Genomic DNA, 12,583 nt, shown 5'->3' on the forward strand with positions numbered 1-12,583 from the left:
GGGGGGGGGGCGAGGAAAACTGGAGGGCGTATCCCCTTTCCACCGTGCGAAGGACCCAACGGTCCGAGGTTATACGGGACCAAGCACGGTGGAAGCGGGAGAGGCGGTCCCGGAAAGGGGGAGTCGGATCCTGGGTACCGGTCGTGGTGCCGTCCTCGACCGCACCTTCAAAAGGCTTGTCTAGGCCCTGAAGGTGGCCTAGACTGGCCTTGGTTCTGACCGGGTTGAGGGCCGGTCGACCTTCTCCTACCACCTCGACCCCGCCTCCTAGCAAAGTCCTGTCTTGGACGAGGCGGGGGAGGGTAGAACCGCTGAGGCTGCGGCCTGAAGGGCCTGCGCTGAGGCCCTGGGACATGCATCCCCAGGGAGCGCATCATTGTCCGGGAGTCTTTGAGGTTTTGGAGCCTCGAGTCTGTTTTCTCCGAAAAGAGGCCCTGGCCCTCAAACGGTAGATCCTGCAGGGTCTGCTGCAGTTCCGGAGGCAAGCCCGACACCTGGAGCCAGGAGATTCGGCGCATTGCTATCCCCGATGCCAGGGTCCTAGCGGCCGAGTCCGCTATATCGAGGGACGCCTGTAGGGAGGTGCATGCCACCCGCTTGCCCTCCTCTACCAGGGCCCCAAACTCGTCCCTCGAGTCCTGGGGAACCAGTTCTTTAAATTTCCCCATCGAGGACCACATATTGAAGCCGTAGCGGCACAGTAGCGCCTGCTGGTTCGCTGCCCGCAATTGCAGTCCGCCAGCCGAATACACCTTGCGTCCGAACAAATCGAAGCGCTTAGCGTCCTTCGATTTGGGCGCAGCGGCCTGCTGGCCATGGCGCTCCCGTGCATTCACTGAGGAAACCACCAGTGAGCACGGTTGGGGGTGAATGTACAAATACTCATGATCCTTTGATGGGACAAAGTATTTTCTCTCAACCCCTCTGGCCGTGGGCGGAATAGAGGCCGGGGTCTGCCAGATAGTAGTGGCGTTGGCCTGGATGGTGCGGACCAGCGGTAATGCCACCCTGGATGGAGCATCCGCTGAGATGATCTGCACTATCGGGTCATGGACCTCCGCAACCTCCTCCACCTGAAGGTCCAGATTGCGAGCCATGCGCCGCAGCAGGTCCTGGTGGGCGCGAAGGTCTATCGGGGGCGGCCCGATGGACGACGTGCCCGCTACGGCCTCATCAGGAGAGGACGAGGAAGATGCCCCCGGTGGCAAGGGGTCCAATGGTTGGTCCTGCTCCCGGTGCTCCTGGTGTTGGGCATCTCCTGCCCCCTGGTCAGGGGCCTCTGCAGGAGCGGGCACTGGAGCCTCCACGTCCCTTGGAGGAGGGCGGGAGATGGTAGACTCCGGGGCCCTGGTGTCCGAACGGCCAGAGCGGGAAGCCGATAGGGGAGCTCCCTGAGCTTGGTGGTAGGCCCAAGGAGTCCAAAAGGACCAATGCGCAGGCCCTTGCATCGGGTCCTCGGTCTCCTGCAAGTGGCCGGGCTCCACCGTCTCAGATGATCGGGACGCCGATCTCGACGGCCACGGCGGTGCCGAACCCGATGCCGTCGGTACCGGATGGTACGGTGCCGATCGGTGCCGACCGTACGGGGACCTGTCCCTGCGTTGTTCCGGCGAACGGTGCCGGGACCTGGACCGGTGCCGATAGTCCCTCCGGTGCCGGGATCCCGATCTGGAACGTGACGACGATCTGGAGGAGGCGCGGTACCGGGAGCGGCCTCTCGAGCCCGAGCGGCGCTCATACCGGTGCCGGGAGCTGCGCCTCGACCCCGATCGGTGCCGGTCGTCACGGCGGTGCCGGGATGTTGAACGGCGCCGCGAGGAAGATCTGGGCCGCGAGTACGACCGGTGCCGAGGTGACCCTCGGCGCCGGGACTCCGAGCGGCGTCGGGACCTGCTTCGGGATCTGGAGCGGTGCCGAGAGACTCGTGCTGGCGACGGTGGGCGCACCAGGGCAGGCTTGCCTCTGGACTGCAGCACGCGTGGAGCCACCGGTGCCGGGAGCTGCGACGGCGCCGGCTCTGTGAGGGCGATCAGGTCTCTCGCCGTGGCAAAGGTCTCCGGGGTGGAAGGGAGACAAGGTTCCACCACCAGCCTTGGTGGTGAAACAGTCCGCACCGGACTCAACGGCCTCGGTGCCGGAGTCGACGGTGTGGCCGCCTGTCTTTGGCGGTCCAGCTGCGGACGCGGCTCTACCCCCGGCACCGGGGGAGCCTGTATCTTCGCGGCAGCAGCGTCCCGTGTCTTAGCGGTCTTCTTATGGCCCGGCGAAATGGATCGGTGCCGAGGCTCTTTGGGCGGGCGCGGTGCCGACGTCGGTCGGTGCCGGACAGTCTTTTCTGCCGCACCGGTCGGGCCCGCCGGGGCGCTGCGCACCGAAGCGCTCGGTGCCGGGACAGGGCGCGCCGAGGGAGGATCTGGACTCAGCGCCGCCTCCATGAGGAGCTGTCGGAGCCTAAAGTCCCGCTCCTTCCTTGTCCTCGGCTTGAAGGCCTTGCAGATAGGGCACTTATCTGCTGGATGAGTCTCTCCCAGGCACTTCAAGCAGGAGCTATGCGGGTCGCTAGTTGGCATGTGCTTCCCGCAGGACGCGCACGGCTTAAAGCCAGGAGCCTTGGGCATGGGCCCGGCTGCGCGCCGGGGGGAAAAGGGGAAAAACACCCCCTAAACCCCCGATAACAACTTATAACTATATCTATATACACTATAACTAACTACTAACTAACTTGAACAACTATCTATATAACTAAATACAACAAGAGCAAAGAGAAGCTAGGGAGTGTGGAGATCAGCTAAGCCGCGCTCCACAGTTCCAACGACCGTCAGGGGCGGTAAGAAGGAACTGAGGGGGCGCTGGGTCGGCTGGGGTATATATCCAGCGCCATAACGGCGCCACTCTAGGGGGCTCCACAGCCGACCCACCGGGTGTTGCTAGGGTAAAAATCTTCCGACGATCGTGCACGCGGCGCGCACACACCTAACTGGAATGGATATGAGCAAGCACTCGAAGAAGAACAATAGCTCTGTTGGTTGGGTGTTTGACATTAGTGGTTAGTTTTCGTTAGTAATGATTGATTCTTCTTTGAATTATTCTTCATATACACATTCCCCTTATGGTACACATGCACCTCATTTGCTTGAGATAGGAATCTATTGTGGCTGTGCATGCACCCTGACTGTCCTTGTGTCTCACACTGAGGGTATAAAGGATGGAGCAGACCAATTGTCATTCAGTTCCTTCTCAACACCTCTGGATTTGAGATTGAACTGCTTGCTGTCCATGCTTCACAAACTGGCTCTCTCTTTTTCCCTGTGTATATATTCCTATCCCAATTGGCAGCAAAGAGTCCTGTGGCACCTTATAGACTAACAGACGTATTGGAGCATGAGCTTTCGTGGGTGAATAGCCACTTCGTCGGATGCATGTAGTGGAAATTTCCAGAGGCAGGTATAAATATACAAGCAGGAGTGAGTCAGGCTAGAGATAACGAGGTTAGTTCAATCAGGGGGGATGAGGCCCTCTTCTAGCAGTTGAGGTGTGAACACCAAGGGAGGAGAAACTGCTTTTGTAGTTGGCTAGCCATTCAGTCTTTGTTTAATCCTGAGCTGATGGTGTCAAATTTGCAGATGAACTGAAGCTCAGCAGTTTCTCTTTGAAGTCTGGTCCTGAAGTTTTTTTGCTGCAGGATGGCTACCTTTAAATCTGCTATTGTGTGTCCAGGGAGATTGAAGTGTTCTCCTACAGGTTTTTGTATATTGCCATTCCTAATATCTGATTCGTATTCATTTATCCTTTTACGTAGGGACTGTCCAGTTTGGCCGATGTACATAGCAGAGGGGCATTGTTGGCATCTGATGGCGTATATTACATTGGTGGATGTGCAGGTGAATGAACCGGTGATGGTGTGGCTGATCTGGTTAGGTCCTGTGATGGTATCGCTAGTGTAGATATGTAGGCAGAGTTGGCATTGAGGTTTGTTGCATGGATTGGTTCCTGAGTTAGAGTTACTATGGTGCGGTGTGTAGTTACTGGTGAGAATATGCTTCAGGTTGGCGGGTTGTCTGTGGGCGAGGACTGGCCTGCCACCCAAGGCCTGTGAAAGCGAGGGATCGTTGTCCAGGACGGGTTGTAGCTCACTGATGATGCGTTAGAGGTTTTAGCTGGGGACTGTATGTGATGGCCAGTGGAGTTCTGTTGGTTTCTTTCTTGGGCTTGTCTTGCAGTAGGAGGCTTCTGGGTACACGTCTGGCTCTGTTGATCTGTTTCCTTATTTCCTTGTGCAAGTATCTGTAGTTCTGAGAATGCTTGGTGAAGATTTTGTAGGTGTTGGTCTCTGTCTGAGGGGTTGGAGCAGATGCGGTTGTACCTCAGTGCTTGGCTGTAGACAATGGATCGTGTGGTGTGTCCGGGATGAAAGCTGGAGGCATGAAGGTAGGCGTAGCGGTCGGTGGGTTTTCGGTATAGGGTGGTGGTAACGTGGCCATCGCTTATTTGTACTGTGGTGTCTAGGAAGTGGACCTTCCGTGTAGATTGGTCCAGGCTGAGGTTGATGGTGGGGTGGAAGCTGTTGAAATCGTGGTGGAATTCTTTCAGAGTCTCCTTCCCATGGGTCCAGATGATGAAGATGTCATCAATGTAGCGTAGGTAGAGAAGGGGCGTGAGTGGATGAGAGCTGAGGAAGCGTTGTTCCAGGTCAGCCATAAAAATGTTGGCATATTGTGGGGCCATGCGGGTGCCCATAGCGGTGCCACTGATCTGGAGGTATATATTGTCATCAAATTTGAAATAGTTGTGTGTGAGGATAAAGTCACAGAGCTCAGCAACCAGTTGTGCTGTGGCATCATCAGGGATACTGCTCCTGACAGCTTGTATTCCATCTGTGTGTGGGATGTTTATGTAGAGAGCCTCCACATCCGTGGTGGCTAGGATGGTGTTTTCTGGAAGGTCACCAATGCATTGTAGTTTTCTCAGGAAATCAGTGGTGTCACGGAGATAGCTGGGAGTGCTGGTGGCGTAGGGTCTGAGTAGAGAGTCCACATATCCAGACAAAAAGAATAGGAGTCTGTCTGCAGATACAGACTAAGACGGCTGCTACTCTAAAACATATCCAGACAGTCCTTCAGTGAGAGTGCCAATGCCTGAGATGATGGGTCGTCCAGGATTTCCGGGTTTGTGGATCTTGGGTAGTAGATAGAATAACCCCGGTCGGGGCTCTAAAGCATCAGTCGTGCAGAACGCAATGCCATCCACAGCCTCAGAAACCACCCTGACACTATAATCAAAGAGGCTGATAAAGGAGGTGCTGTTGTCATCATGAACAGGTCTGACTACGAAAAGTGGTTATTTTGAAAAAAGCTTTTCAAGTGAGAGATGTGATTCATTGCGTTCGTGAGCTGTTAACCACTCTTGGCCCAAAATTCAGCATGGAGAAATGCAAGTTAATACCAATTCCAAGAGTGGAGCTCATGTGACCAATCCTAGACTCCTTAAGTGTCTACCTCAAGATAGGTTCGAGAACATGTCCGCCTTAATATCTCTGGATAAAATTGAATCCAAACACCACAGTAAGGGGATGTCCTGTGCTGCTTGGACATATTGGACAAAGGCTTGTGTGCCTTTGTAATAGTCAAGAAGACCAATCAGTCCAAATTATGATTGGTAATACAACAACCATGTTTACATAACCAGAGGAGGACGGGGTGGGGGGGAGAGATCTTCCCCATTATGCCAAGAGGCAATCAGGTTATGGAATTCATAGAATCATAGAATATCAGGGTTGGAAGGGACCTCAGGAGGTCATCTAGTCCAACCCCCTGCTCAAAGCAGGACCAATTCCCAACTAAATCATCCCAGCCAGGGCTTTGTCAAGCCTGACCTTAAAAACCTTTAAGGAAGGGGATTCCACCACCTCCCTAGGTAACCCATTCCAGTGCTTCACCACCCTCCTAGTGAAAAAGTTTTTCCTAATATCCAACCTAAACCACCCCAACTGCAACTTGAGACCATTACTCCTTGTTCTGTCATCAGGTACCACTGAGAACAGTCTAGATCCGTCCTCTTTGGAACCCCCTTTCAGGTACTTGAAAGCAGCTATCAAACCCCCCTCATTCTTCTCTTCTGCAGACTAAACAATCCCAGTTCCCTCAGCCTCTCCTCATAACTCATGTGCTCCAGCCCCCTAATCAGTTTTGTTGCCCTCCGCTGGACTCTTTCCAATTTTTCCACATTTTTCTTGTAGTGTGGGGCCCAAAACTGGACACAGTACTCCAGATGAGGCCTCACCAATGTCGAATAGAGGGGAACGATCATGTCCCTCAATCTGCTGGCAATGCCCCTACTTATACAGCCCAAAATGCCATTAGCCTTCTTGGCAACAAGGGCACACTGTTGACTCATATCCAGTTTCTCGTCCACTGTAACCCCTAGGTCCTTTTCTGCAGAACTGCTTCCTAGCCATTCGGTCCCTAGTCTGTAACAGTGCATGGGATTCTTCTGTCCTAAGTGCAGGACTCTGCACTTGTCCTTGTTGAACCTCATCAGGTTTCTTTTGGCCCAATCCTCTAATTTGTCTAGGTCCCTCTGTATCCTGTCCCTACCCTCCAGCGTATCTACCACTCCTCCCAGTTTAGTGTCATCTGCAAACTTGCTGAGAGTGCAGTCCACTCCATCTTCCAGATCATTAATGAATATATTGAACAAAACCGGCCCCAGGACCGACCCCTGGGGCACTCCACTTGAAACCGGCTGCCAACTAGACATGGAGCTGTTGATCACTACTCGTTGAGCCCGACGATCTAGCCAGCTTTCTGTCCACCAATTGGTGAATCAGACATTGAATCTCCCTCTTGGCAGGCAACTCTCCCATCAATGTGGGAGATCAAGGACTTGGTCCTTTGCAACATCATCTTGGGATGGGGTTATCCTCTTTGCAACAGATAGAAGCAACAAGTATCCCCTCTTGAACTGAAGTCCTGACATCACCTCAGGCTCATTTTCAGATATCTTTCTGATTTTTGTGGTTATGAACTATCATTTATGCATACTCACCAGTTCTGTTGATCCCAACAATCTGACGCAAGATCCAGCAGGACTCAGCCAAAATTATCTTAATTGTATCAGTGTGGCTGAGAATCTTTCAGTCTACCAACCAAAGACATTATCTCTAATTCCATACCTGTTGATACAACATGAAGGAACGGGGCCTAGAGTACCTCCATTTCATCATCTGTCTGCTGGAGGGAGGTTAGACTTAAAGTCCTGTTGTACATCTGCTTTAAAACAAACACTCACACACACCAAAAAAATCCCAACAACATATTAAATAGTGGAAGAGATTCTACTGGTCCAATCTACTCATCAAAATGAAAGATTTTTTTCTCTTGGTAGCAGCAGAGATCTTGAATTCCACAGGATGCTGATTCATGATACTTTATAATATATACTTGACCTGAAACATCTTTCAATAAGCTTTTTCAGTGTTCACCTCTGTGCATCCCTCTCCTGTAGAGGGAGACACAATTTTTTCTCACATGAGTATTATAAGGTTTGTGATGGATCTTATCAAGGTATTTTCCAATGAAGAATTCCTCTATAGGGGACCTTAATTAGGTCTTATCTATCCTAATGTGCCCACCTTTTAATCCAAGGCAAAGTTTGTTATTACATTTGTCTATGGAAATGGCACTTTTAAATGTGATTACATCTTTGAGAAGAGTTGGTAAAATCCACGCCTTGATGGTGGACTCACCTTATACAGTTTTCTATCCAGATGAAATATCCCTTAGGATGCATCCCAAGTTTCTTCCTAAAATTACTATGAATTTTCTTCTGAACCAAGAGATTCATTTGCCCATATTTTCCCCATCCCCCACCCCCCAAACTATGCTCTTCTAAGAGATAGTCTTGGCAGCAAAACAGGTCTTTCACCATTTCTGCTACTGCCATAAATCGTTTTTGGAGTAGATCTCTGAAAGGTTTAATCTTTTGCTAGTGGAATGCCAATGCCCTCTGACATACAAATATGAAACACAGCCTATCTAGATAGATATCCAACTTTTATGAGGTGGCTAAAGTAGATCCTCCTACTTCTTTCATTCAGCCTCCACAGCATCTTTGAAAAATGTTTGTTTTAGACATATGTAAAGCAACTACCTGCATATCTGTTCACACATTTGTGAAGCACTATTCTGTCACTGAAGACTCGAGATCTGATAACTACAGTTGGGAAAGCTACATTCCAATCTTCATGTTCCTAGACTCTGAGCTCCCACCCTCATTGCTTGTGAGTCAATATAAGTTGAATATGTACTTACCTGTGCTGTAACTGGAATTCTTTGAGATGTCAGCCATAAGTTTCACAACCTGCCTTTCTTCCCTTCTGGTTTGGAGACTTATATCCATCAAGTTCCATGGTGGTAAAGGAACAAAGTGGCAGTTGTCCAACTTTGCTCTTTATGTCCCTGGCTTGGAAATAAGGACACTTGTGACGTATACCCTAATGGACACTGCTGGCCAAAAGACTCCAATCTCGAGTGCACTGTCAATGGAATATACGGTCAGCACATCTCAAAGTCCAGTTACTCCAGTTTTCCTTTTGTCTGTGTTTTGGGCCTTGCTTGTATTGGTTGGGGTGGGGGGATTTCTCCAGGTTTTTATCATGTCCTCCATCACCTTTAGGTTTGGATTTTGGAAATGCTCAGGTATAAAGGTGATGATTTAAGTGTCAAGTACTGTTAACTTTTAGCAGAAACCTACCATAAATATGCTTATTTCTATGATCCTAAATGTCTTTTAAGGTGCCAAAAGCCCCAACAGTCACCACCTATTCATCTTCAATAACGACTTCAACTTCCTCTTGATTGCTTCTACAAAGCATCTGAATTGTCAGTACAAAACTGTGGTGTACTGAAAATGTGATTTCCATTCTGCTCCACTATATTGCCTCAGAACTTAGCTCCAGCTTGCTGCAGAGTACATGGAACCTCTTAAAATCTATTCACTCTTCCTCAATCTCTGCTGGAGTAATGAGACATGTTTTAGACACCAGCACTGAGTGTGTCAATACAGATGTGCGAAGAAAGCTTTGTCAAAGCTAACATGGTATACGCACCAGTATACTTGTGGAATTAGGAAAAGATGGGGCTCTTCAAATTGTTACAGAAAGGTTAACATTTTGAATGGTGTTTTGGGCTGTATCTCAGGGTACGTCTATACTTACCCACTGGTTCGGCGGCAAGCAATCGATCTTCTGGGATCGATTTATCGCGTCTTGTCTAGACGCGATAAATCGATCCCGGAAGTGCTCGCCGTCGACGCCGGTAATCCTGCTGTGCGAGAGGAGTAGGCAGAGTCGACGGGGGAGCCTGCCTGCTGCGTGTGGACCCACGGTAAGTACCTTTAAGTTCGAACTAAGATACTTCGTTATTCACGTAGCTGAAGTTGCGTATCTTAGTTCGAACTGGGGGCTTAGTGTGGACCAGCCCTCAGAGAGGGAATTTGAAAATAAGTGGCTGAAGAAATCTGATAGAAAGCTATCAGCTGTTCCAAAGTGAATTTTGATTAATCTTGACTATGTTAAACATGCCCACAAGAATCAAAACTCAAGATTTACAACTAGTTGTTTGTAAATACATATCTATAAAATTAAATAGATACTCCCAAACATTAAGACTATCTAACTGTTATATTTTTTCCTCTAGTTTTTCACCAAAAGTCTTATCGTTCCCTCTCCTTGGACAGATCATGAAGGGAAGCAAGTTTCCCAGTTTCATTCCACTAAATGTAAGTTGTGTATGTCTCTAAAAGTGTCTTTTAATAGCTTAAATTTAGAAATCAGCTGTTTTGCATGATTAATATGTATATGCTTAACTTTTTATAAAGTTATGGACAGCGTGATTAGATGGGAATACTCACTTAAGTGGGGCTAGGATTTTGCCTAATACGTTAGGTTTTTCAGTTCCTGTGAACGTGATCTTATCTCTGATCTCTTGGTAATACTTTGTCTCAATTATATTCTCATTACCTAAATTCCACTGTAGTACTTGGAATTACCTTTTTGCTTCTTTCTCCCTTTCACAAAACAAGCATAATTATATTGACTAGGAAAATTGAACAGACTCTTATATTTATAGAACCCACCAAATTTTCTAGAATTGAGTATTTTTAAAAAATGATCAAAGTGTTTAGTTTTGATTTTTTTAATATAACATAATCCAAAATAAATTTCAAAACAGTCAATTTGAAAAGAAAAATTAAAGCTTTTCATTCCTAAAATGTCATGAATGACCTTTTGACACTATAATAACTTTTTCATTTGTGTTCCCTTCATCTCTTCCTTCCCCGCCCATCACAAATCTTTGGGAAAATCAACATAATTTGAGACACTTTAAGATTTCAATTGAATTGCATTTTCTGATGGAAAACTTTTACAACGTAAACTGATGAGAAAAAATGATGAAACCTCTCTCTGGCTTCTCTGACACTTGTCTCTCTAAGTTGTTTTTTTTTTTTAATCTGTCCCAAACTTAGTTGCAAACATCATGTTCTAGTTTTATGCTCTGAAAATATTTTGGTTTGATGTAAACTAAAATATTACAATATTTTTTTTGTAGCTAACTATTTTTGAGATGTTCCTCAATACAATCGGACTAAATGTTTTCACTTTACTGTTATGTTTCAGAATGATAAAAAGCTTGAATTTAAGTTTTAATTTATCTAAATGATGCTTTACAGGTATAGATTTAAATAACATTTCACCGATTGGAAGACAGCTAACTGTGCAACCTGGAAAAAGCAATGGTTGGTATAAAACAGTATCAAGTTGACAAAATGAACGTGCACTCAAAGGAATATAAGAAGTTTTTATTTAAGCTAACTGAACCCCTTTTTAAAAACAAGTTTGTTTGACTTTTATACTGTCAGGGTGCTTGAGCACTTACCTAACTTTACGCACATGAGTAGTCTCATTCGTGGGACGACTTACTGCTTAAAGTTAGGCATGTATTTAGGCGCCAATTCAGCAAGGTACTTACGTTACTATTTGTCTAGGAATAACTGTGTTTTTGGAGTACATGTAGTATTACATGTAATGTTCTGTTTATGCTTTGAAGCCCAAATTGCAAACTAACTTAATTACATTATATATAAAGATTCTTTGACATCTCTCCCCTCAATTCTGTACAAGGTCACAGAACCTATATTCTGAAACCTGTATATAAACACATAATTTTCAGGGTATTCCATTGATTTTTTTCCCCCCAGCTAAGGTACAGCTGGACATGGTGCCATCTAGAGAGCTTGTGTGTAACAACCCTTTTCACTTATCCCTGAGCCTGATTTGCTCCTTACACTGTAGCCAATTCAGGACCACAGGCCTAATAAGTTTTTCCCTTTTCCTCATGGCAACACATTGTGTTTCACTAATTTAACTAGCGATGTGTTAAATAAAATTTAAAGTTAAACCTTTTACTTGCACTAGTTGACTAAGTTACTATAGGCTAATTTCATTGTTTTTATTCATTGCAGCTGCTTGTCAGACAGTATTGTCTTTGCCTGTGGATTTTAACTTAGAAAAAATATTAGGTATGTCCTGTGTTGTACTTTATGTATGAATGTCTAAATTGAATCTATTTTGCATCCTGATTAGGAATGGCGGTACAATGCACTGGAAACCTAGTGTGAATCAAAATTGAGTATTCATAGAATTGCCCAAAGTACAAATGTTGTTTTAGACAGATAACAGCTCCTTGTCCTGTGGAGCTCCTGCTCTAATTTAGACATGGCTCGGCAAGGGAGGACAAAAACAAAAGGTGGAGGGATGGGGAACGGTAGGACAATGATAAAAGTGTACATAAACATTGTATTGTTATATTTAAAAAGATAATACGTTAAAGTATGGGCCAGCGTTCATAATGTAGGCTGGCTTGGAAGTTAGCTATGGAAGACTAATAGTCTCAATTGCGAGATTGGGTTTGCATGACAATTTTGCAGGAATTTAAAAACTGCATACAGTAACCTCATGTTTATCATCGGTATAATGGAAGACCACAGGTCTTGAGTCCAAAGAAAATATCCATGGTTTTCTAGACTACACAGACTAGGAAGACTGTGCATACTATCTGCACTGCACACTGACCTATCTAAAGGAAATGTTTGCTTTCTGTGAAATACTTAAAAAGCAGGAGTTATATAACAGAACTTGGGTAGGAAGAGTTCAATAAGCTATTCTAGACCAGTCCATCTTATTCCCTTTACCTCTAGTTGGGGCCACATAGTTTACATAAGTTACTACTTCCTAGTCACATCCACTGTGTGACTGACGCAAACAGCTTATAGGGAAAAAGGTAAGTGAGAAACAGCACAACAAAAAATGCAACTCAATCTCATTCCAGCAACCTGATTTTTACAGATAGGGTGCTTTTACCAAAAATAGTTCAAGTGCTTGTTCACGTCGATTCCAATCACGTGTGCACGCGCAGACACCTCAGGCAAGAGTCGTGGGGGTCATTATTTGGCATGGGCTTGTGGCATGCGCTGCAAGACTTAAAGCCTTGGGCTCGCAGCATGCCCCAGAGCCCAAGAAGGGATG

General features: G+C 46.9%; 1 protein-coding gene across 4 annotated transcripts in view; it reads left to right on the forward strand.

Moving 5' to 3' along the window:
• Positions 1–12,583, forward strand: part of BORA (BORA aurora kinase A activator) — a 52,613-nt gene that overhangs the window by 22,313 nt on the left and 17,717 nt on the right. For 3 of the 4 annotated variants that reach the window (XM_026660521.2, XM_026660485.2, XM_026660553.2), the window contains exons 5-7: positions 9,696–9,777; positions 10,729–10,794; positions 11,521–11,577. In XM_026660521.2, the coding sequence (XP_026516306.1) occupies positions 9,696–9,777; positions 10,729–10,794; positions 11,521–11,577 (205 nt within the window). The remainder of the gene's footprint in view (positions 1–9,695; positions 9,778–10,728; positions 10,795–11,520; positions 11,578–12,583) is intronic. The other variant, XM_026660542.2, reaches the window with a different exon arrangement.

This window comes from Terrapene carolina, unplaced genomic scaffold (assembly GCF_002925995.2).
Source record: "Terrapene carolina triunguis isolate 2854851 unplaced genomic scaffold, T_m_triunguis-2.0 Scaffold21, whole genome shotgun sequence".
In the NCBI taxonomy this organism is placed as follows: Eukaryota; Metazoa; Chordata; order Testudines; family Emydidae; genus Terrapene; species Terrapene triunguis.